Here is a 26,164-nt window from a genome sequence, read left to right on the forward strand (position 1 = left end):
CAGCTGTCTCCATTTGTTTAAAAAAACACATTGCTCTAAAAAATTTGACCGTGCATGCACTCACAATAAGTGTATTTATAAATTACATACATGTGTTATCCTGTGTATTAAATATTAGTTAAGCTTACTTTTACTTATAGTTATTTTTAACTAAAATCCAATACTTTCTTCCTGTATCCCAATGCACTTACACCTCTTTGGAGATCTTCAGACTAATATATCATAGTCAAAGTCAAAACTTTGATGACTGGAGAAGCGAGGTGTATTATCTTTAGCGTGGGCTTGCACATGCAGCCTGGCTCAGTGCTCTTGCAGATGCGCCTCTGGCCATAGAAAGCTTTGCATGAGCTAATGGCTGGCTTGCTACTAAATTAGTCAAAGCAAAAAATTCTCTGAAAGTATGTTATTTTGGTTTTGGACCCAAATCCAATGTGTGTATGTTGAGTTTGGGGGTGCTTCCCACACACCACCAAACAATTCTCCAACACCAGCAGCGTGTCCAAAAATTCAACTAAGTTCTGACAGTATCTGCCAGAGAAGGGATTGGATTCCACAGGTTGAAGGTTCAATCCTACAAGACTGCTCCCCTCACCGCCACTTCAGATGCCACGTTCTTACCTATGCTTCTGACCGGCTGTAGCTTGGGGTTCCCAACAACTCCTCCTGGACTTCAGACACCAGTCAGTTACCTGTCCTTCTGACCCACTGCCTGTAAATTAGAGAGGGTTGTACGACCCCTCCTCGGGTTCAGTTATTTTGCTAGAGTGGCTTACAGAGCTCAGAGAAACATGTTACTTACTGGATCACCAGTTTATTGTAAAAGGATATAACTCATGAACTGCCAGATGTAGAACTGCACAAGGCAAGGTATATGGGGAGGGGAGAGGAACTTCCATGACCACTCAGCCTGCATCTCCACGTGTGCACCAACTTGAAAGCTCTCCAAACCCTGACCTTTTGGGTTTTTATGGAGGCTTCTTACATAGTCATAATTGATTAAATCTTTCACTATTGGTAACTGATTCAACTTCTAGCCCCTCTCCCATCCCCGAGGTGGGGAGAGGAGAGAGTGAAACTGCCAGTTCCTAACCCCTAATCACATAGTTGGGTCTCCTGGCAACCAGCCCCCATCCTTTGGTGAGGTCCATAACAAAAGATACCCCTCTTTTGTTCATCACTTAGGAAATCCCAAGGGTTTTAGGAGCTTCATGCCAGTAAGCGGGGACAGACCAAATATATCGGCCATCCCCAAGTTAAAGTTTTTCGATTTTAAGATGGTGCAAAAATGATACAAATTCAGTAGAAACCATATTTCGAATTTTGAATTTTTATCTTGCCCCAGCTAGTGACGTGCGGTACAATCCTCTCGTGATGCCGGGCAGCGCAGCAAGCCACAGCTCCCAGTCAGCCGCAAGGGCCAAAAATCAATTCACTTACAGCCATGCTGTCTGTACTGAGATGACCACTATGTTTTTCACTTTCAGGATAGTATTCAATAAACGACATGAGGTATCCAACACTTTATTATAAAATAGGCTTTGTGTTAGATGATTTTGCTCAACTAGAGGCTCAAGTAAGTGTCCTGAGCATGTTTAAGGTAGGCCAGGCTATCATGTTTGATAGGTTAGGTGTGTCAAATGCACTTCTAACTTATGACATTTTTAACTTATGATGGGCTTATCAGATGCAACCCCATCATAAGTTGAGGAAGATCTGTATATTTCTTATTCTAAGTCACAGTATCACATAGGCCAGAAGGTCGTTCTCATATTATTAAGAAGAGCAACTGTGGTATTCCATTAAATATATTGGCCCCACTTGTGTTTCAGGGCAAGATACTAGTAGGGACAAGGAATGCTGAAATAATTGAAGTTGGAGAGAAAAATGCAGCATGTAATATTTTAGTTAACGGTCATGTGGATGGACCTATATGGGGACTGGCGACACATCCTTCCAGGGATTTTTTCCTTTCTGCTGCAGAAGATGGGACAGTGAGACTCTGGGACATCGCTGATAAAGTAGGTATAATTTTTTTTAAAAGATGTTACAATTTCTAAGAAGCAAAGTTCTAAATTGCTAGCACTTAAAGAACTATCTCAGCATTGTGTTGAGAACTTGGGGGAGAAACTGGTTTACTTTGTAAGTACTCTGCTTAATGTAGTTCTCTGTGATTCTTTTGGTTCTTATGCAGAAGATGTTGAACAAAGTGAATTTGGGACATGCTGCTCGTACTGTGTGTTATAGCCCTGAAGGGGACATGGTGGCTATTGGAATGAAAAATGGAGAATTTATTATTTTACTTGTGAGCTCTCTAAAGATATGGGGAAAGAAGAGAGATAGACGATGTGCAATCCACGATATCAGGTTAGTCAACAAATGGAATGGTATGTCAAGGATACTCTTTAAATGACCCGGCTTGCATTTGGAAAAAAAGGTCCTTAGTGCCTGTAGCATTTCAACACATCATAAATTGTATGCTGAAATATGGCTGTCTGTATACTTAGCTACTTCTCCTTACCACATTATGAGTCCACTGGGCACCAGCCACAGTGCCTTATAATAGCAAGTATTCAGGGAATGTTTGATGAATTAGTGTCACACTGGACATGTCCAGTAAGTTCATCCTGCCAAGAATTATCTTCCATCTGCCCTTAAAAGTCTGGAAAATTAGGGACTTCCCTGGCAGTCCAGTGGTTAGGACTTGGCGCTTTCACTGCTATGGCCCGGGTTCAATCCCTAGTTAGGGAACTAGGATACCGCAAGCCGCACAGCGTGGCCAAAAAAAAAAGCCTGGAAGGGCTTCCCTGGTGGCGCAGTGGTTAAGAATCCGCCTGCCAGTGCAGGGGACACAGGTTCAAGCCCTGGTCGGGGAAGATCCCACATGCTGCAGAGCAACTAAGCCCATGCGCCACAACTACTGAGCCGTGCTCTAGAGCCCGTGAGCCACAACTACTGAGCCCGTGTGCCTAGAGCGTGTGTTCCGCAATAAGAGAAGCCACCGCAATAAGAAGCCCGCGCACCACAACAGAGAGTAGCCTCCACTCACCACATAGAGAAAGACTGCATGCAGCAACGAAGACCCAATGCAGCCCCCCCCAAAAAAGCCTGGAAAATTAAAGTTATAACCCCAAACATCTCTTAGAAAGCCTGAAAAATTAAACTTATAACCCCAAACGTCTTTTACTTCTCTTCATCTCCACTGACTATATAGTTCATTCATTTAATCCATAGTCATTGAACATCTATGCCCCAGATTATGAATTAATTAAAACTTTTCTTGAGCCTTTTTCAGTGCTTAAGCTTATATTAACAGTGGTTACCATTTACTGAGCACTTCTATGTGATCAAGATAGATTATTGAATCCAGGTCTGTCAAAAGCTTGCACTGTTTTCACCAGTAAAACCGTTTTTACAAATGAAGCCTTCCTCAGATCTTCAGTATATAAAACAGTAATTATGGCTTCCCTCAGCTCTCCAGTTTCCCAAAGGTACATCAGCAAGACTTATGGAGTATTTTCAAAAAACTGAACTGTCCCATACTGCTTTGCATCATCGATAGGCAAATAGTACTTTATTATTTTAAAATAACTTCTTCCAAGCTTCAAGTAGTATCACTTCATCTAATAACGTTACATGAGTTAAGCTGGTCTGTGTCCCTTGCTCTTAAGATATGATCTTTCCAGATGAAAGGATCCTATCGTACTGAATTATGTAATTTAGGAATATATGTAAATTGTTAGTGGCTTTTAAAAAACTGAGCTATTTTTAAAGAAATTAGGAGATGAAAATTCAGGAACCACTTAATGTTGAAGTAAAATATAAACCTTCTGTTTTATGTAACACAGACAAATATCAGTGTACACAGTTGTGACTATCAGGTAAATCTGTTTGAGGCCATATCACACATTATTTGTCTCAAATACTTATTTTTGAGAACTGAAAAGTCAGTGGTCTTAAATGTTTATACTATTTCATGTGGTCTAATGCATTTTTACATGGAATCTTTTGTTACATGTTCAGATTTAGTCCAGATTCCCGGTTTCTGGCAGTGGGTTCCAGTGAGAATTCAGTGGATTTTTATGACCTAACATTGGGTCCCACCCTTAATAGAATCAGCTACTGCAAAGACATTCCAAGCTTTGTCATTCAAATGGACTTCTCTGCAGATAGCAGACATCTCCAGGTACAGTACCAAGACTATTCGAATAGTCTTTACATTTTGTTAGTGAGTGCTTTTAAAACTCCTCAGTTCCAGAGCTTCTCAACTCTTGCCTTTTATTCACTACTATTCACTGTTTCTGCATAAATTCTTTACTAATCTATTCTTACCAGTCCTTTTCTTCATTTTTTTTGCTCACAGATTTTTGTAGTCATGTTTTAGTCTTAATATTATGTTAGAAATGTAAATCAAGTAGCACTTTGCCAGTTTACTATAAACTACTTCTGGATTTTGCCTCTCACATGATGGAATTGTTCCATTTTAATATTATGAAAGGTCTCCACTGGTTGCTATAAACGGCATGTCTATGAAGTGCCTTCAGGAAAACATCTTATGGATCAGGCTGCCATTGACAGAATTACTTGGGCTACATGGACTAGGTAAATATTTCATGTATCAGAAGGGAAGAGCTGACTGAAGGTCAGCAAGGAAAACTGGAAAATCCTATTTCTGAACAGTTAGAGCCATTCCCACTAAGGAACAGTAATTGAGTTTTAAGTTTTTGTTACCATCCTGAATTCTTCCTAAGAAGACAATGATATACTTACTCATGCTGGGACCCCTTTTGATCAAATATATTTCTATGCTTTATCAGTTCTTTTAATTAAAGGAAATCAAAGTTGTGACTTTAAAGATGCCCTGATACTTCCTTAACATAAGTAGGTTTAATAACAGACAATGAAAACATGTATTGGGTACTGTTAGGCAACTGTATTATTTCCCTGTCTAAAGGAATGCTATTGATAGCAGCTGTTAGAAATGAAACCTTATAAAATGGGTTCAAATTTGCTGGCTGTAGAACAGATAACCATGCATAACCATCAATGAAAATGAAAAATGCCATCAACACTTTTAATTTTAAGATAGTTCTATCAGTTATCATAAAGTATTAACTGACTTTATAAAGGATTAATCTATAAACCCTTAAAATTATAGAACTTCATTGAGAAAAGGTGTGTGTATCGGGGGTGAGGGAGTGCCATCCCGGCAGGTTCAGGCTTATGACAAGGTAACACCTTGTCATAACTTATCCCTGTGTTTAAATAACATAACTAGGTACTCAGAGGTTAAGTACCAAGAAACTTTTTCAGTATGGTAAACCTGTGTGTGCTATGGTGGATTTTTTTATTCCTTCTCTCTAGCATTCTAGGAGATGAAGTTATGGGAATCTGGTCCAGACATGCTGAGAAAGCCGATGTCACCTGTGCCTGCGTCTCTCATTCAGGAATCAGCCTTGTAACAGGAGATGACTTTGGCATGGTTAAGTTATTTGACTTCCCATGTCCTGAAAAATTTGTAAGTTTACGTTGGGTTTAGTATTTTATGCAACTTTACTCCTGATTTAGACTTCTGATCATTAGTACTTTTTCCCACATAATAGCTAAAATGTTATTGTCTCATGATTTGAAAATACTTTTAAATTTGTGATTCTAAAATTTTCTCCAAACTTCCTAAATCCATTACTCTGAAATAAAAGCTATTAGAAATTATCTCCCCTTGCCCCCAAGCTGCGCCATCTTCGCAGACTATCCTGTGATTAGTCTTTTATCAAACCTTTAATCAGTTACCAAATTTCAAATGCTTTTCAATGCAGATCCATTACTGATTCTGAGAAAGCATTTCATCATTAGCTGTGCTCCAAACTGCTTTCTCCACAGCACTCATGATGGAGATAATAGCTCCTGATTAAGAACCTTTGACTTCTGTGTTCATCACACACCCTGAGCTTTGTTCTTGTTTTTTAGGCGAAGCACAAAAGGTTCTTGGGTCATTCACCCCATGTGACAAATATTCGATTTACCAGTGGTGATCGACATGTTATTAGTGCTGGAGGTGATGACTGCAGGTTGGTAACTTTCTCAGCCCACGAAGAGCAGGGACTGTCTTTTACTAGTTAAGAGATTATTACTATTTCTTTGACAGGTTCAGTTTGTGGACTCAGCTAGTCATCATAAAAAGGTCGCCTAACCATATGGCTCCTTGGGGTCACATACTATGTAAATACAGAATAAAAGGAGTTGAAAGAGTAAAGTTTTTACACATGTATGATTTGAAAGCTTAATTTAAAACATTGTAAACTGTTCTGAAAATCTATAAATATAGTGAACTCACTGCAGTTCTTTCTCTGATTGCAGTTTGTTTGTCTGGAAATGTGTACATATGCCTCATTGAAAGATATGGACGCTGAGAAGAATCCATAAAGCAACAGCCTTGAGAAAGCAGAACTACACAAGAGGAAAAAACCAGAACCAAACGCTGCATGGTCATGTGGTGCTAACTTAAGACTGTAACAGGGATTTATCCAAATTTGTTAAAGTAGAAAGATTGATAAGTTCAAAATATTTGTTACATGCACTAAATAACTGTCCATAATCCATACACTGCCAGATAATTACATTTCAAGGAGGGACTGAATAACTATTTGATGGTAAAAGCCACCCCCCATTTTAGGGAGGATGCAGATTTGGCAGACTTCCTGGGGAGGTTTGGGAGACAGTGCTCCTCAAAGAAATGAACCAAAACCTTAAAAATGCAACTTGGATAATTTTCTTCCTCTTTTTAGCAAAGCTTTTTCTTTTTAGAATTTATATTTTATTTTCAAGTTTCAACTGTTTAATAAAATATTTTATCCTTGTGTTCACATAAGGAAATACACCATCACCCTAAAGGATCACAGGTTTTAAAAGGCAAACATTATTTTCCCTAAGAAAACACACACAGGCTTTACTGGAGAACATGATGCTTCTTAAGCATTAATAAAGTCCTGTTTATAAGGGACATTTTTCTCCTGGAAATTTTAAATTCAGGAACAAATCCAAAGTTAGTAGTGTATGATCGCTACATTTTCATTTTTGAGCTGTCAATCTTGTGTTCAGAATTCATCCCTATAATTGAAAGAGTAAAATATGATCATGGCCTCATTAATGAAAAAGCAGTATGATGAACAGTCATTTCCAGTGGTGTACAGTTTAAGGTTTTATATAGCAATAGTATTTAACTGGCAGAGAATACTGAGTATTTAAAGATGTAGTCTAATAGAAACATTGTTTAACATGTAAACTAAAGCGTTAAGTTCACATTTACGAAGTTATACAGTTTAGTTAACTCTTGAAATAAAATTTTTATAGCCTTTTTTTTCTATTGGAAAAACTTGTTTAGTTAGATGTATGTCACCCCATCGGCTGACTTCAAAAGGAATGAAGATAGGTCCACTTGTAAAACTTGTCTATAAAAATTCCTTTTTGGTGGATTGGGGCTGAACTCTTAGATCTTTACTCCTATTCACTTTAAATGCTGCCAAAGATCAGTACTTGCCATTCAGGAACTTGCTGTTTAGCTTATCTGTAGTTTCCTGAAGACTGGAAGTTATGCAGACTGCTATTTAAAAATATATTTTTCTAAGTATGAAGAAGTTTAAGATGCTCTTTTGGTCCTATAATTTTTACTTTAATGTGTTAAATATCTTCGTAGCGTAATAGACCCCTTCTTCAGGTTTCTGGAAATCTGTTTTCTATGTGCAACACCTTGTAAATATTAAAAACAGATATGGCTGAATTTTATCATGGAAAGCCTAAGCAGTGATTGAACCTGGCCAGTTTTAAAGCTCTGAATAGCTGTGTCTGAAGGACTGATTGGGGTGTTTGTTAAGAAGCTTGAAACATTAAGGTCATTTTCTTTCATTTTTCTTATCAATGGATTCTCCTAAACTAAGCCCAATTTGAGAAAACACTAATATTAAGTTTCTATTCACGTGTATTATAAAGGAGCAGCCAATAAATTAGAGCAAAAAATTCCCATGAACCACACTCTCCTCTCCCTCTATTTTTGAGGCTGTTGCAGTTTCAAATTTTCCTTCTGAGTCAAGTTCACCTGCTTTTGGCTAAAGAGAAATTCCAGTTCCTTTACAGTGCGGGTAGAAACTCAACTATAACCTTAAGCAAATAAACTATATAGGATAAAATTGCTTCCACTGCATTTTTGTTCTTCCCAGTGGCCAACCTGATAAGCCAGCCTGAATCACTGTTGTCAGTTTCCCGATTAAAGGTCACGTTGATTTTAAGTAGTCATCCCACAGCCACCTTGCTTATAGCAGCCATCAACTACGGGAAGGTGAATAACCACAGTAGGCCATGTAGATTATGACCTATGTTTTTTTAACCCAGAGAATTACTTCTGTGTGCAGTATTTGACTAAACTCCCGAATTTGTAACCTGAGCCTTCTCCTAGCACCTTTAGTCCTGTTTCTGGCAGATGCATGCCAGAGCACCCTCTGCACCCTGGTTCCATTGTGGAATGCTAGCCACGTCTGTTCCCTTATTTTTGGTGATCTTTTTCGATGATGGTTCATTTTGGACCAAGTTACCCAACAGATATTTTAGAGTCAACCTTAGCTTGCCCATAAGCCATAGCAACTGAAGGAAAAAACTCTTAAATGTGTCTCCAGGCTGTGTCTATTAAATAGCAAAAAAACAATCTGATTTTAGCATGTTTTTATTTCCCTGTAAAATGGCTGAACTAAAACCACTTTAAGCTCTTGTTTCCCAGTTACGTTCTTTACAGTGAAATTATGAGAATGCAACTATACTCCATTTATAAGTAATGATACTAAAAAGTCTGTTTAAATTTCTGGAAATACAATTTAAATCAAATTTCTTCTGCACAGATGTAAAGCATCTCAAGTAAGTTAACACTGGAATGAAAAAATACCTTCAATTCAATGAAGAAAACTTTTTAGAATGAAGTGGAATTGTCATTCATTTCACCCAAGCCTAACTAACTACATGATTGATAGCTTTATGCATGCTCTTGTGTGCACTGTCTTTTTCTAATGTTTCAAGTCTTATAAGCACAGCAAAGTGCAACTTAAAAGAAAGACTTTAAGTGCAACTTTAATAACTGGATAATTCTTTCTTCTCTCAATGGAAAAGAGATGGCCACAAGGCTGCTGGTTTTAGGCTCTGAAACGTGGACTTTTACATACGTAGTTTTATTATCCCTTGGGTATATGACTAAGCAAGTCAATGAACTTTTTTTTTAATAGTTTAATTTGGTCCTGAGAATATTTTGAGTCTTTACTATCCCTTTTGCATTAACTCTTTTCTAACCAACTTTTAGCTTTACTTTTTTAAAAAACTACATCGTCTTTAAAATCAGTGATCCGTTATTTAATTCTAAAGCATTGGACACTTCTTGCCTTAACAGTTTTAAAACCACATATACAAAAGCCTATTTTCATTCAGTATTCCAAAAGTTTAGTCCTATTTTGCAGTTTACCCATCTGATCTCTGTAATTATACAGTCTGTCATTTAAAAAAATCTAACTTTTACATTTAAAAAATTATCTTCAGTAGTAACTATATTTTCTGTGGAGTTAGTTACTTCTTAGAATGTTATTTTTCAGAATGTGAGAATATATATGTATAGCTATAACCTTGTGAGTTTAAAGTTTGTTCTGATACCTTATGTATATACTTGTAAAAAATATTTTGTATAATTTTGTGATAATGTAGATCCCAAAATATTTATTTAAAAAACGTATGTTAACAGTAAATGAAGGCATTTTAAGGAACTGTTCCTATTTTTTGCCCTTGCCATTCCAACTGTTTCACCCTACACGCCCCAGCTCACTCATCCTTTCTCAGAAAGCAAGGGACTGAGATATTTGGGAACCATTTACCAAAGCAGCAGTCAGTCAACCCAAGAAGCTTGTGTTATCATGTTTTTCATACTAAATTCACTTTAAAAGTCAGGCTGAATAACTGTCTTAAGCCACCTCAACACTTTGGGCCACTCCTGTTTTCAGAGTCAAAGAAAACAGCAATCCAACTTTTGGAAGAAGGACAATGCCCTCATACATCTCTCTACACACATAGCAACGCTGTAGCCTGAAACTGGATTATCAGTACTAACAATGATATCACCAACATTGTAAATGCTGATACTTGAACACAGCAGTTTCACACACAAACATGCCTCAAATGTTTTAATAGAATTCATCTTCTCCTGAAACTATCTATCTTTCCATAGTCAAAACAAAACAACAAAAAAAACACCCGATGTTAAAATCACTTAATAAACGTACAAACTTGAAAAATTAGACACTTCAGATAGGCAATAAACTTCATTATTATGAAAGCAATATATTCCAAGTTTCAAAGATTTGACAAATTCTGTAGAATGTCTTTCATCAGTAATGGAAACTTTCAAACTCCACAGTCTTCTGCCAAGTAGGACTGGGTGTCATTCACTGAATAAAAAAAAAACCAAAAATTTTTTCAATTAACTGCTTTAATTAACATCAGTTAAGAGAAGTTGTGTTTTTTCAGACAATGAATATTTGGTTCTAATACTAACATATGCATTTAAATTTACAGGCCACAGTAAAAATATTTTGAAATTTACTTTCAGTGTTTTACAATTACTAATGTCTAAGAAAACTGATGTGAGATTTGTAAGCAGTATAACTCTTGAAGGCCTTAAGTTTATGTTCACATAGTATGTTCAGAAGTTAAAGAAAAATCTGATGTGGAGATGATCTAGGTACACAAGCAACTGCTGAATGAAACAAAATTTGGTTTATGTAGTAGATTATTTTTCCAAAGGACCCTTAATTGAACAGCAGAGAAAAACCAAAGTGATTAAGTTTCCCCCAAATTTGTATGCTTATAAATTTAAGAAACTAGATACTAGAAAAGCATTTGAAGTGACATTAGAAAAACTGATGTTAACCTTTACCTGGTTTGAGGTCGAATCCATTTCAAGGCATGTCGTGGTGGTACAGTAATGGTGGGATGATAAAATGTGCAGTCAGGTCTTGTACACTGAGTGTTAAATCTGCAGTGCTAAGGAGAGAGAATAGTTTCAGCATCTGCAAAGCTAATACAAAAAACACAGCAATCTGAGATGACAGTAACCAGCCCACCATAAGGTTAATGGGGCAGCAGAGATGATCTGCAACTTCCGCTTTAATACACCACTGAAGCCCTGAAAAATGGACCCCCACCAAGACACAAAATCCTAATGAAAGAATAACAGCAAGTTAAGTTTCAAAAGGGACTTTAGTATGTAATACAAACTGCCTCTCATCAATGTACTAACCACCTTGCACATACTGCTCAACATCCCTTATATTTTACCCCCATCTGTGCCCAACTGCAGTTGGGGAAGTAAAGGCCTTTCGTACGGTTTCCAGACTGCTATTCCAAAGAGAAGATGATTCATGCTGAGCAACTAAACAGCTGGAGACACATCAACCAATCTTTAGTACCCAGACAATTAAAACCATGGTAGAAGTATGGATGGTATCATTAAATACTACTGGATTTCATCATCTCAGTTCTGGCATGGGGGCTGCGGGAGGGGGAACACACACAGGGGCAAAGAAGAATGGAAAGTGACCGGTGAAAGTGAGCTTCATTCTCCTAAGAGATTAGGCTACTGACATTAAATCGGTTCAGACAGCTTGGCCTAATGGGCCAGACGCGGGCTCAGGGACAACTAAGGAATAACTTAAAGATCTTAAAAACCATAACATGAACTCTAACAAAAATGTTAAACGTTGGGGGCTGGGGGAAGGAAGACAGTATAGTTTGCTAGTGACCTTACAAGCTCAGAATTGAGAAGTTACCACTAAATTCATTTTTGGGAAAATTAAAGTTCTTACTTTTGGATGATAGAAGGGACATTCCATTTTCTTACAAGCAGGGAAGTAACGGCAGAGCTGACTACTAGAAGGTGGTGCTGGTGTTGTAACTGCTGACAAAAATAAGGACAAAGGTGAAATTTATTTGGCAAAATAATTTTTAATGCAGTCTGCTGATATTTTTATGGGACCCACTTTTAAGTTAAAACACAAGATTTATATATTCATTAGTTAAAATAAAATACTTTAGGGTTTCCCTGGTGGCACAGTGGTTGGGAGTCTGCCTGCCGATGCAGGGGACACAGGTTCGTGCCCCAGTCCGGGAAGATCCCACATGCCGCAGAGTGGCTGGTCCCATGAACCATGGCCGCTGAGCCTGCGCGTCCGGAGCCTGTGCTCCGCAACGGGAGAGGCCACAGCAGTGAGAGGCCCGCGTACCACAAAAAAAAAAACAAAAAAAACAAAAAAACTTTAGAATACTATAGGATGGGTACACTTGTTCTTTAAAGATTAGTTAGAATAACTGATTATGGCACAATGATTTCTGAAACTATTCCTTGTTTTTCTTTTTAATTCAGTTTATAGTCACAAAATGTCATTTTTCACCCAAATGTAGTAGGGCACAAAGTCACCAACCTGGTTTTGGAGGCAGTACTGGAATTCTTCTACTCATATGAGTGAAGGGACACTCTGGTTTAGTACATTTTGCATCATATTTACAATTTGGATGAACAAACAAACATTTTTCAGCGAATTTACAATTGGGGAAGGCTCTATAAAACAAAAAGACATATTACTCACATTTAATCTCCTCAATGCATTACTAGTTTTTCGTAGAGAGAGTCCATTATACTCCTAATTTCATCACTACTTGTTTTGAGAAACACAGAAGTAACAGAAAAAAAAGGAAACTCCATTTCTAAATGATGCCAGATATCAAAACAGGACACAACTGTCTATTCCAAAGCCTGGGGTAATTGGTAATTCAACTCAAGCCAAGCCACCATGAAAGGTAGAAGGGTTTTTTGTGATAATAAGAAACACCACTTACTCTCTAATTAAGGTCTATGTAACACTGTATGGAGTAAACTCAATTTATGTGAGCACAACATATATGCAAGGCACCATACTATGAGGAAAAAAAAAAATGAGACATCCTATGGTCTCCCTCTATATGCACATCCATAAAATTCTCACATCAAAATTTCCTTAAAGTTAAAACATGATGAGATTCCACCTACAGGACCAAAAAAAAAAAAAAAATTCATCTCTCAAAGCTCACTCCACAGAACCAGCCAGCTAGCAAGCAAAAATTATACTGAAGTCCAGAATATTTTCTCATTACCTATTAACTAATTTTTTCCCCAAAGTCTTAAAATCTGTGTGTGAACACAATGCAAACTGGGGCGGTTACCATATACCCATCTCCTTAAGTGTACAGAATCCTCAAGGAAACCCAGGAATTTCAGTATCTCAAGGTATGAGGCCCAAAGAAGCCTCCTCCTACCTCCGCCACCAAATACACACAGACACAAGCGAATGCTGTCCTGCGAGCGCCGGAGTAAGTATCACTGCTGCATTTAGTTGTAGAACTCAAACTTGTCCACAGAAAAGAACAAACAAAAGTCAGCTGTATCTAGAATTAACCTGAAAACAGAATTAGTGCGCTGCTACTCACTTGCAAGGCGACACAGGATGATGGTAAGCACACTCATCCCCATTTTTACAGGCAGGCCAGTACTTGCAGCGCTCCAAAAGCTTTTCTGGTTTCTGTGCCACACTCAGTTCACTCATCTCAGCTACAAAGGTAAACAAATTAAAAGGATCTCATTAATTCTGATCAATTCAGGGACATGGCACCTTTAATAAATTTCCCTCAAAACCCAGTCTTACAATCTTATGTTCTTCTACGTGTATAAGTTACACAAAATAAATGAGTCCAATTAATTTGACTAACACGGATACTAGAATCCTATAAAAGATTACTAGGAAGTAGACTACGGTTTTCACTGTGAAGAGTAAAGTGGACAGTGATGCTGCAACTAGAGCCAAGTTCTCACCGAAAAATTCTCTCAAAATTATCTCAGCTGAATTAAGTATAAAACAGGAAAGAATGTCAAATAGGGAGCCAATAAAATGAAATGAGAACTGAGCACACCAGGTGATAAAAAATGTGAACTAATTCTCATATTCAGGTTAAGATGATAAGTGTCTCAATACAAGTATTCCCACTCGCTGGGGTATGTGCACTTTTCTAAGTCCAGGTGATAACTTCACATCAATGTATAAAGGGAAGAAAAGATTTTTGCTTAAAATGAGTCACAAATGTCATAACCTACAGGGACCTGGCAGATCACCTAACAGAGTGAGGCTGGCTGGGTGTAAGGTGATCAAATGGCAGAAAGCCTCTTGGAGGAAACAGAGGTTCGGAAGAGCAGCCCAAAGAGCTGTGTGTGACCACCCATGGCGCTCACTGCCGCTCCACTCAGGAGGCCATGTCCCAGATACAATGTCAACTACTATGACGTGGGAAAATGGAACTAGTGTTGCCAGACTGCCTCCCAATTCAGGAAGCCAAAGACCTTTTTATATGATATCTAAATTTTATTTTATTTTTTGGCCAGGCTGTGCGGCATTCAGTATCTTAGCTCCCCAACCAGGGATCGAACCCATGCCCCCTGCAGTGGAAGTGCAGACTCCTAACCACTGGACTGCCAAGAAATTCCCCTATGAGATCTAAATTTTAAATGCTAGCAACTAATTGAAACTTAAAACACAGAATAAACCAAATAAAATTACACCTGAAGGCCATAAGCTGCCAGCTTCTGGCCCAAGACACCCTAGCCAAAAAAACAAAGAATCAAGGGTGTTACATATTATGGTTCGTATTCATGTTCATCAGAGCAAACAGCACTTCAAGCACATCACCTAGTCCTCCTGCAGCTGCAATTTGGCTCTGTCACTTACTGGCTGAACTAGACACTTTGGGCATGTGTTATCCAACATCTCTGAACAACTGTTTCCTCATCTATACCAAGAGAAAATAATGTCTTCCTTAAGAGTTTCATGATTTAATGGAAAGAAGAATGTAAAACAGGCAACCAATCAAAACCAAACAACGCAACAGCCAGTATCAGGAGTACTCATTGTTGTAGTGACCCAACCTCGGTCTTCATGAAGGAGAACAAGGCACACAAATCCCGTCCTGAAGCCCAGCTAGGAGCATAATCAGACAGCTATCAGGACTGTGCCTGACGAATTTTCCATGCTACTTTAAAAACAGTAAAATTTATTATTTAGCTCCAGGATATAAAAGTATCCAATATGATAGTCTGGAAGGAGGAGTTTTCTCCACTTTTAAATTTTTTTGTGCGTAACTCCTGCAGAGAAAATATGTTTTACCATCCCCTCCTAAAGAACATACTTTAAACCCATATACATGAGAATGCAGACCATGTGAAAGAAGTTAAGAGAATACCCAAGAGCAGGTTGGCTGGAAAATGGAGTAAAGTTGCTAGATCTCATGAGCAATATTAAAGAAGTTAAACACTTTATAAGGAAACTTTATCGTTCTGATGAAAAAATTACATCATATATACACAAAGGTCACAATGCTGGTTTTCCCTAACATTTACTTCATAAGCTATTAAAACTCTTCCTATTTAAGTTTTAAGAGGCAAATTCACTTTTTATTGCAAGCTATAAAATCTGTGCTGCCATAGAAGGCCAGTGGGAGCGGCTTGAAACATATGCTGCTGTTGGGGGCCTCCTTGAAACACTCAACAGAAGCCACCAAAAGCAATCACCAAGTTTCAACCTCCCTACTTGGAGGTGGAGAGCAAGAGAGACCAGAGCCTCTTTGTGGAGTTTTTCCAGCCTCACTTATGTCCTAACTACCATTACAAAGCTTCATCTTTGAGCAGCCATGAAAAATTGAGAGTCCCAGATCAAAGCAATGGTAAAGAAGGCTCACCACTCATCACAGCTGTCTCCATAACGGCCACAGCACTTGTGTAACCCAGGCAAGAATTTCTACTAACATGTTATTTAGATTGTCACTGCTATGACACGTATACCAATAAAGCCTAACGTGGACATCTACATTTAAACAAAATTAGACCCTAACACACCAAAAATTAAACTACCAAACTGAAAACCAAAGTACTAAAAACACCAGAATCTTCTCTTATTTTAGACAAATATATACAGGATCAAGAAATCTGGACTGCCTGATTACTATAGTTCTTACCACCTTGGTTAACATGTACAACTTTTCTTCCTTTCAAAGAAAGGTCAAATATTTCAACTCCCTCCACCAATCAAAACCATGACACTACACTACTGACTCACAGCAGAAAAAGCCCTCAGTTAAAGATAACAGCACCATCTCCTTTGCTCAGTCATGATCTCCCCCTGAAGGCTATTTTTAGCGACTGAAAAAGGTATTTGGTACATTTTCGTATCTCTACCAAAAGAGGATTACTTTGCAAAAATATCAAAACCCATTATTGTTTTTTCTTTGATACTCTTCATATTTAAGATTCAGTAACTGTCTCCCCTGCCAATGAAGGTGTCCCTAAAATTTTTACAAGCTATGAGGAGCATGATTATCATTCTCTAGCATGAATGAAAATGCTCAGTGGCACTGCACCTGCCACTGGTGTCCAGTGAGAGAAGCACTGATAAGAAATGCCTAAAAGCATGCTGCTATCTGAACTGAGTTCACCTGATTTCCAGTAACTACTGTGCCTCTATATCAATTAATTTAAACATAAGGTCTTTTCTAAACTTCCAAGAAGTATTTTGACAGATTAGGTGAGAAACTCCTTTCAAGGGAATTTCACTGAGGTAGAAATAGCATCGAAATCCAAATTGACTTTTCTGTCAAGCTAATTACGAGAGACTACTGCTGGTTCAAGTGGAAAGTAACAAGTATAGTTTCTAAATGGGAAAAAAAGGTAAACAAGGCACCAAGAACGATGGTTCATCCTTTAACAAGTATATTGAAGAGGTATTTTTTGGCTTCCATGGCTGAACTCCATTTTAGCACTGGAATAACAGCCCACTTATGGAACACATAAGGGACAAACAGTCTCAAATTTAACTGGTCATTTTGTCTGAGAGAAGGAAAAAGGCCACTACTGAATTATAAATAAAAGCAAGGCCTACAACCAATATTCATTCAAGGTTGAGAAACATGTCAAAGACATCCTTCACAATGACAGCACCCTGAGGAGGGAAAGTCTGAGCTCCCAACACACCGTTTGTAAAGCTACCATCTGGGTCCTCAAGCTGCCTGCTCAGCAAGTGCAACTGCTGTGGGTGGAGGAGACCCGCGAGTCCCTCGTGTGAGGCTGCAGTGTGGTGTGCGGGTCTCATTCCTTCAAAGCTCATGTCCTCCTCTTGATCTGACATGTATCCTGGGGGGCTGGGGACACCATCCAGCGTCACTATAAACTTGGGACTTGCAGGTTTATCTGGTTGTACAAGATCTCTGCCAGACAGATAGAAAATACCATAGAATTAGGGAAACACGCACAAAAAGCCAAGCCTCCTAGAGTGCTCTTCAACAGAATTATCAGTCCCTTCCTTGGTTTGCGGTTTCTTCATTAACAAAAAAGACTTGGTAGGACTTACAGGTACAGCATCAGTGGATTCCTGCTAACACACAATGACTACGGCCAATCACTGCAGCATCAACACCACCGACCCTTCAGGCTGCTCTCAGGGCAATCTCCCCTCAACCCTGACCCCTGGCATCCGTTTGACCTTCATAGGGTCAAATGGAAATAAACGGAGAAACCAGCATCTATGCTCAGAACACAGAGCCAGCAGTTCTATATTTACACTGATTTTATTAACTCTATGTTTGTTTCTTTACAGAACATTCAGTCCATTATCTAAGGAAATAATCACCCCAACCCAATCTGCTAACTCTCTGGTTAGACTTCCTGATTTTGATCACCTGGCTTTTTAAATTTCATTTCCTGAATGTGCATAAAGAAAAGAATCTCTTCAGATTCTTTTTTTTTTTTTTTTTGTGCGGGCCTCTCACCGTCGCAGTATCTCCCGCTGAGGAGCACAGGCTCCAGACGCACAGGCTCTGCGGCATGTGGGATCTTCCCGGTCCGGGGCATGAACCCACGTTCCCTGCATTGGCAGGCGGATTCCCAACCACTGCGACACCAGGGAAGCCCCTCTTAAGATTCTTAAGGATCTCTTAAGAAAAGAGCTAAATCATATACTGACTTATTTGCAGGATAATGGATTTCTGAATAAGAAAGATGAACTGGAGTTTTTGAAAACTGGATGTGCCTTATGATACATGGCCTAACTACAGAATCAATAAAGCACTCTACACTGGGGGCTAGGATGGGGAGGGGGGAAGCTGGGAACTAAAGGTTAACCTCCACTTCTAATCAACACAAATTAGCTACACAAGAAAAAGAAACCATCTACCGTGTCTGCATAAGGTGTCCTGAAAGTACCCGAAGGGTATCTGCAGTCTTCATCCCCGACTCTTGGTTTGGTGCCACTACTATTTCCTCAGACAGCTTTGGCTTCTTCAGAATAAATGATCTTGTGTCTGCATGGACCATGGATTCCATGTCATAGTAATCTGAGCCAAAAAAATTGGCCACAAATGTTTACTTTTGAATATACCTTGCATTCCCAACATCACACACGTGAGAAGAATGTCAATCTTTTATATATTTGTAATTATTTTCAAAGGAAAATTACAATGGTTCTACTCAGGAATAAGGCTGCAATTCTATGCCAAACATCTTTTCAAAGAAGTCAAGTTTTCCTTTCCTCATACAGCATATTATCAAGGCATTCTAATGAACACTTCCTGCCTACAGTATAGAAAGGTTCTTCCATGAGGCATCTAATGGGATATTATTAACAATAAAACTTACTTAAGTACAACAATATTTTCTAAAAACATAAAGAATAGAGACTCTTAATGCACCCTAGAATGATACCAAGGCTGTTTTAAAAAAAACAATCTTTCTAAAATCTGTTTTGTTCATTTTGCACACTTACAGAGCAGAACATACCCTGATGAAAAGAATACAACTGGCATAATTTCTGCCTGGTTGTAGATGGACTACTTTGAAAGGGAATTCTAAGATGAACTGACATTGTTAAAAATACAGCAAGGAAAACTGACCTTTAATGTAAGCAGCCACAGATCACATCATCTACGATATGATTTTTAAGCTAAACTACTTTATACAATACACCAAGCCCTGGAGCCCAGGATGCAGTTGGTTGACCTATCAATAGGCAATCAACAGAATGAAGTTAGTAAGTCACAATTCTCTTAAAATTACCAGGGAAATAACAGAAACCAAAATTCACAGGATATTTATTCACGTTCATTCACTGAACAAACTGAACATGTGAGAGCACTGTGCTAGGTACACAAAGAAAAAATAGAAAAATAGATGTATACATAATTTCAGAACAGCATGCCCCAAAAGGTGATCCAAAAGAGGTATGAACAAAGTGTTGGGAGAATACAAAGTAACCTACTCCGGCTGGGAAATCAAGGAAAAGTTTACAGAGAAAAAAAAAAAAGCTTACAGAGGATGAACATTTGAAGCAGGTATTAAAGGAATGATCAGGAATAAACTAAGAGGGAGAGAGAACTGGAGAATAGAGCATTTCAGGTAGAGTCACTGGAGAAAGGCAGGGGCTCTCCTAGGGACACGGTGAGAAACGTGGTGTGACTGGAGGGGTATGCGGAGGGCTGAGTAGGTAAGTGGCAAGAAGGCTGAGGCGTAAAGGATCTTGTATGTGCCAATGAGTTTGGAATCTGGTCTAGAAGAAGTAAGTAATCCAGAGAGTTTTCTAAGTAGGGAAGTGACATGAGCAAGTTGGTTTTTGGAAAAACACAGTGGCAGGAATGGACTGGAGTCCCAGATCTCAGCTATGAGGCTTCTTCCCAAGAGAGACGGAGAGACTCCGAAATACCAGATTCTCACCCTTTGTCCTCTCCTCACACACATCAGAGGAAGAGGAGACACATTCCACACTCGAATTGGCACTAGACTTCACAGCAGATGCATTTTCAACTACTGTCCCAGGAAGGAGGCAAACCTGCTTTCCCCTGCAAGGGCAGGAGAAACAGTAAGACAAGTGTAGGAAGAGAGGCTTGTCCTTGAAGCAGGACAGGAGAAAGAACAGTTTTAAAAGAGAGCAAAGATAAATTTCAATTTTAGATTTCTTTAGTTTGAGGATTTTGTGGGACACTCAGGTGTTTAGAAAGAAGTTGAAAATTCAGATTCGAGACTATCAGGAGGGGGAGAGAAGTAAGAGAAGCGGAGTCGAAGCTGAAGGTGAAATGAGGACATTTAATAAACTGCACATAGTTGGCGCTGCCGTCTTCTCACTGAATCCTCACAGGGAGCCTGGGAAGCAGGTTTTCCTCCATGTTACAGACGACCACTTTGCAATTCCAAGCTCTCAGATGGTTTACTGAGCTCTCAGAGCTATAGCAACAGGAGGGCCGCAGTTCAGTCCACGGGCTGCTGCCCCTTCTCACCGCCCTGTTCTTTCTGAGGCACAGCAGTTCTACTAGTCTGCATCTTGGGAGAATACAGTAGAGATGGAAATAATGCTGAGGGCACGACAAAGGATAAAGTTAACATTTTAAGGGGCAGTAGCGGAGAAGGGGAGTTGAAGGAGAATGAAAAGGAATTAGTAGAAAAACAGAGAGAGAGTGAAGTCCTGGAAGCCAAAGGATCAAAGATGGAAGAAAACATTGGAACTCAAGTGCCACACACCACAGAGTTTAGAGAACTGTGCACAGAAAACAGAGCTATACACTCCACACGAGCCACTGGTCACCTCTGCAAGACTCACGAGAGCAGCCTGGGTCAAGTAGGGCAGACAGATGGGAGAGTTAGTGACATCTTCTGGGTAAAGACCACAGGCTGAACCCACGCATTGTTTCCTCCTGAAACTCTAATAAAATGTCAATTAAAGGGTTAATTTTTTTAAAAACTCACAGAGAAAATAATTGTAAAAGAAGAGATAACCATATTTTGAAAGTAGAAAACTAACTTAGTAGATCTCGAAAAGCAGAATCGTAAGCCAATAATAAAGCAATCTAATGTGGATCCCAAGATTCTTCAAAGGCTAAGAAAGTGGCAGCACAGGGGACCCTGGGAAGGGGTTGGGAGAAAACAGGGTACAACAGAAGTGGGTTCAAGTGTCCATTTCTCTTTTATTTATCTGTTTTCTTCTTTTCTGATCCTTACCACACCTATTCCCCTAACCTTTATATTAAAGATACTTGGAATAATTGGAGATGTGCTTTCCCATCGATCATTGCTAGGTAAGCTTATGATGAAGCATCATGGTCTCTGACAGAAAGGTGCCACAACAAAATTAACTAAAGGTATATACTATTAGTTTTAAAAATCAGTTAGATTTCCTGGTAACCTTTGACCACTTCTCTCTTAGAGAAAAGTGGAGCTTTAGACTCCTGAAAAGGTAAAAACAGAGAGGGTTTCTGGACCAATGAATGCCAGCCATGTTGAAAGAAGTACGATTCTGAAAACGTGTGGGTTAAGTAAACATTACATAGTAGTTAATGTTGAGGTGCGTCCCTCAGCCCCCTGTCCCCACTTAGCTCCCAGAACCCTGACAGCCATTCCATTTCTTGAAAGATCTTTCTTTGGAGAAGCTTACCAACCTGATAGAAAAGACCCAAAGACACAGACATCATGGTGTCCCCAAAGTAAACAGGCAAGACAAATCACTCTCCACTGCAGGATCTACATTCAAAAGTCAAAACCCCCTACCTCATCCCCCAATTAATGAACCCAAAACACCAACCAGCTTTTTAAGTGCCCCACTCTTAAATGTAGGTCAACCAAGGATCCTCAGACATCTGAGAACCTGTCATGAAATACAGTGATCAAAGCAAACAACCTGGAGAAAACAAGACCAAGGAGGGAGGGGAGGAAAATGTCCAAAACTGCCTTTAATATCTTCAGAGAAATAAGAGAAAGTATTGCATACATGAAATAAAATCAGTAGGTTAAAAAATAAATTAAAGGAATATGCAGAAACAAAAGGGCTCTCAGAAATAAAAAACGTGATAGGAGGTAAGCAAAGGATATACTAACTCATAAGCCTTGTAGAACTGCTTGATGCTTCAAATTGTACACGCATCATGGATAAAAATAAAGGAAACAAAAAAAGTTTAAGAGTTGATGACGCAAATACAACATACACAGACCTTAGTTGCCGAACATTTTGAAAATACTCTTATGTAGAAAGCAGGATGGAATGTGGGGAGATGAGAGGGCAACATCAAGGATGAAGAAAACCTCAACACCTTTATAGACAGAAGGGAGAAGCCAGAAGAGGGTAGAGCCCAAAGCTACAGAAGTGTGGCGACACCAGGATGTTCGTCAACTGAGTAGGATCTGGCATCTGGGTAAAAGGTAACCCTTAGAGACAGTAAGCACACCTTTCTAAGACAGAGGCCAGGAAGGGTCAGGGAATATAGTTGCTGACTGTGGAATCCTGAACACGGGTGAAGAAAATTCAGTTAGGAGCCAACAGGGAGGGGTCAAGGGACCACAGCTTCCAACACTGGGCAGGTTTACAGGAAACAGATGCAGGAGAAAACAGGATCTGAATTAACGATTCCAGGGATCCAATGGCTCCTTTCATTTATTCAGCAGACAGTTATTAGGCACTTACACGCATCTGGCAGGGGCCAGGCACTGAGAACACAAAGATAAATAAGGCACTCACCCCAGTCCTGAGGTAGCCCATGGTATTTCTGTCTGTGTGCTGGGGGTCAGGGAGACAGGTAAACAAGTTACGGTGGCTCTAAGAATGGTAAGCTCTAGGTATAGCCCTGGCCATGAGATTCTAAAGTGAAGCACAAGTGAGGAGATAATGTTGAACATGCCAGAGGACACTAAAGCAGCTCAGGGCAATGGCAAAATTTGGATGGAGAGTAGGGTAGGGACTCAAGTGGTCCCTAAAGCAGGGGCATGAGCAGCCAACAGTTTGCAGGGATCTGGGTGAAATGGCATCAAAGGAAGAAAGTTTCTGCATGAGGTGAAAAATACAAACACCACATAGCATGAAGAAAATGCAGATCTTATCTCCTGGCCCTAAAATATTTTCACAGATCTTAATATGGAATCTTAGGGCAGGATCTAAGACATACAAGATACATTAAATGAGGTGTAAGGAATGGAAATAACAACTGAAAAATGCTAGATTACAAAGAAAATTTAAGATTATTACCAACCTTGACTGATCTGCAGAGTTTCTGCCATTACTGGGTCAATTTGCAGTCGGGATAACAACTGCCTCTGTTGAGTTCCTAGAATACAAATTTTAAAACTTCACTAAGCTTAAAAAACAAACAATACCAGCACGTGTGCTTCCCAGAAATTAAGACCAAAATAATCTTTCTGGGTTCTTAATTGAAAGTCTTTAAAATAGTTTAAAGCTTCAACAATACAATTTAATAATATTTATAGACCAAAGGTCTGTAAGACAAAAATCTGTACTCAGGTTAAATCAAAAATGGCAATGGTTCTCCCTGTCTGGAAGCTGGTTTCCTTGGATTGGAGATAAAGCCTGGTGCTAAAGAAAAAGGGGGTGCAAAAGCGAGGGGGAGGTGCTGCAAGGACCCTCAGCTTGCGTCCTGGGAGACAGGCAACAGCCAACTGCAAGATCAACATGAGAAGTGTTTCTCTCAATCACCTAGGCTCTCACCATTATAAGTCAATCCCCCACCCACAAAAGTGCAAAACAACACCCCAGAGTTATCTGATCAGAGTTCCCAAAAGACAAACTACAGGCTTGGATGGATACAAAAAGAATAATGAACAAGTAAGTAGACACTCAGAGCTCTACAGCCCAGGTCCTAAACCAGCAAAGCATGTAAACAATCACTTGGATCTCCTGTAAGAAAAGATGCTCAGCTAGAGTATGTATTATTTCTTAAACACATTCATAATTTCCTCATAGTTACACTGCAAAATGAAATAAAACAGAGACACAGAATTGATTTTTCTATCTTCAGTTTGAGTGATGGGAGAATATCATAACTTCTCCAAACCTCCCCAGCCCAGTGCTCAGCAGATACTAGGTACTCACTTGCTGATTCAGAACAGAAGTGTTACAGTACGGTGTACGAGGGCATGTAATTGATAGGGTTCCAAATACTGAAATATCAGTAAGACGCACGCATGCTAATTCTTAGTAAATCTATTACTGTCAGTTTCACAAGGACAGTCTGCTCACTCAGTGCCGACATGTAAGTTGGCAACTGTTTGCCAACTATCATGTTTCATTAAAATTCAACTTCAGTAAAAATTTTAAAACCTACCAAAGTTTTATCAGCTATTTTCTTTTAAAACATATTATATTATATTACATTTTAGTGGTGTGCAAAAAGAAAGTTAATTCCTTTCAAAATTATCATGGTTAAAAACACAGTAAATCCTGAGGAGCTGACCTGAAATACAGATATCATTTGGTCAAATTGTATTCCTGTAGGACAGCTTGGGAAACTGATGTGTAATTAGGTTACAGGAATTCAAATACTAACAACAGGTCTCTTTAGCATAAACAGTGAACAATGGAAGAATTATACATTTCCAAGTAATTTCACAAGACAGACACATGAAAGAGGACCATTCTCTGACATTTTAAGTTTTGCTTCATCTCTCTATACTCATCTACCTTTTCAAACCACCATTTTAGAGAGATCCACTAAAATGGACGGAATTCTAAAGTCTAGGCTTCTAAGTTAAATCATGTAGAAGAGTCTGATTTTGTCATTAAAGGTCCATGAAAAATTCAAGTTCTCTGTGCCTTGCTGCCTCCAGATGAAAACTACTACACGATGATATCACATACTAGGAATTTACCTTTCTCAATGTTTCTAAGGAAGCCAATTATTTTTACATCAGTAGTTCCTGACTGTGATTCAAAATCTACTACCTCTTGAAGATATTCAAACTGTCTGCTGCATTCAGATATTAACATTGAATATTCATTCATTTTAACCTCCAAAGATGAAATTTTTGCTTCATTCTGTGACACTCTAACATTTAAATCAAGAAGATTTGCTTCCACTGTCAAAATTGCTGCTTTCATCCCTTTAATTTCACTGATATCAGTTGATATTTTCCTTAAAAGTTGGGAAATATTGTCTAGCTCACTCAGTGAACAAGAGGAACTTGTTACAGAACCTAAGTCAATTGGCCCAGGTGAAAAGAAAACTGGTAAAGATGGTGATGGAAACCTTGAAGACATTTTCATAAAATTCTCTTTCCTTCTTAGTATTTGGTAATTTTTCTTTCACAGCCCATTAAACTTTCATCAAAAATAAAAGCAATCACTAAGGCTGTTACTTTAAGAAGTATTAAAAGTAACATTTTAAAACCTATAAATTAAAAGATAGAGCTGTACATTTCTGGAGTCAGAGCTCCAAAGTAAATCTGAAAATGCTAAACAAACCAGACCAATGTTCTCTTTGCCACAACTAAGAAGCCCTAATATGCAGGCCCCTGTATCCTGTGAGTCTTACTTATAGCTCCTCTCTAAACAATAAACCCTATTATTACACACAAAATAATTCTGGCTTCTGATTGGCTGGAAGCAGACATGTGACACACAAAGAATTTTCTATTATTTACCTCATATGAGGAGCACTGAAGATCTGAAGCATAAACTAAGCAATAAAACAGCATGACATACTTCATACCTGAATATGATGTGAACTTAATGTACTTTTGCCCCTTCATCAATTACCCATAATTTTCAAGCTTCAGATTATTTTTAAATTGTTTTATCTAGTATCGAGTTTCATTTCCCCTTGAAAATAGTAATAGGACAGTACTTGACACTTCCTTTCTAGGGAGAGGATAGGGAGGGTAATTGGACCCATGATCACAGACAAATCTCTTTAAAAATATATGTGGTGGGCTTCCCTGGTGGCGCAGTGGTTGAGAGTCCGCCTGACGATGCAGGGGACACGGGTCCGTGCCCCGGTCCGGGAGGATCCCACATGCCTCGGAGAGGCTGGGCCCGTGAGCCGTCGCTGCTGAGCCTGTGCGTCCGGAACCTGTGCTCTGCAACGGGAGAGGCCCACAACAGTGAGAGGCCCGCGTACCTCAAAAAAAAAAAAAAAAAAAAAAAAAATATATATATATATACACACACACATGTGGTGATGGGACTTCCCTGGCTGTCCAGTGGTTAAGATTTCACCTTCCAAAGCAGGGGGTGTGGGTTCGATCCCTGGTCAG

General features: G+C 39.0%; 2 protein-coding genes across 29 annotated transcripts in view; one reads left to right on the forward strand and one right to left on the reverse strand.

Annotated features, from left to right (window-relative positions):
• EML5 (EMAP like 5) overlaps positions 1-10,039 on the forward strand; it is a 162,643-nt gene extending 152,604 nt beyond the window's left edge. For all 4 annotated transcript variants that reach the window (XM_019919245.3, XM_073800143.1, XM_019919251.3 and 1 more), the window contains 7 exons: positions 1,830-2,018; positions 2,192-2,364; positions 4,021-4,183; positions 4,496-4,599; positions 5,362-5,515; positions 5,965-6,065; positions 6,355-10,039. In XM_019919245.3, the coding sequence (XP_019774804.1) occupies positions 1,830-2,018; positions 2,192-2,364; positions 4,021-4,183; positions 4,496-4,599; positions 5,362-5,515; positions 5,965-6,065; positions 6,355-6,391 (921 nt within the window). In that variant the 3' untranslated portion in view covers positions 6,392-10,039. The remainder of the gene's footprint in view (positions 1-1,829; positions 2,019-2,191; positions 2,365-4,020; positions 4,184-4,495; positions 4,600-5,361; positions 5,516-5,964; positions 6,066-6,354) is intronic.
• A 148-nt stretch (positions 10,040-10,187) lies between these two features.
• The window catches only part of ZC3H14 (zinc finger CCCH-type containing 14), a 38,306-nt gene continuing 22,329 nt past the window's right edge, over positions 10,188-26,164 (reverse strand). For 10 of the 25 annotated variants that reach the window (XM_019919308.3, XM_019919264.3, XM_073800148.1 and 7 more), the window contains 8 exons: positions 23,149-23,223; positions 18,321-18,480; positions 17,123-17,355; positions 13,540-13,660; positions 12,498-12,634; positions 11,883-11,974; positions 10,955-11,061; positions 10,188-10,466 (listed from right to left, as the gene is read on the reverse strand). In XM_019919308.3, coding sequence (XP_019774867.1) covers positions 10,460-10,466; positions 10,955-11,061; positions 11,883-11,974; positions 12,498-12,634; positions 13,540-13,660; positions 17,123-17,355; positions 18,321-18,480; positions 23,149-23,223 — 932 coding nt within the window. In that variant the 3' untranslated portion in view covers positions 10,188-10,459. The remainder of the gene's footprint in view (positions 10,467-10,954; positions 11,062-11,882; positions 11,975-12,497; positions 12,635-13,539; positions 13,661-17,122; positions 17,356-18,320; positions 18,481-23,148; positions 23,224-26,164) is intronic. The other 15 variants (XM_019919348.3, XM_073800155.1, XM_073800149.1 and 12 more) reach the window with 7 other exon arrangements.

Source organism: Tursiops truncatus, chromosome 2 (genome assembly GCF_011762595.2).
Source record: "Tursiops truncatus isolate mTurTru1 chromosome 2, mTurTru1.mat.Y, whole genome shotgun sequence".
In the NCBI taxonomy this organism is placed as follows: Eukaryota; Metazoa; Chordata; class Mammalia; order Artiodactyla; family Delphinidae; genus Tursiops; species Tursiops truncatus.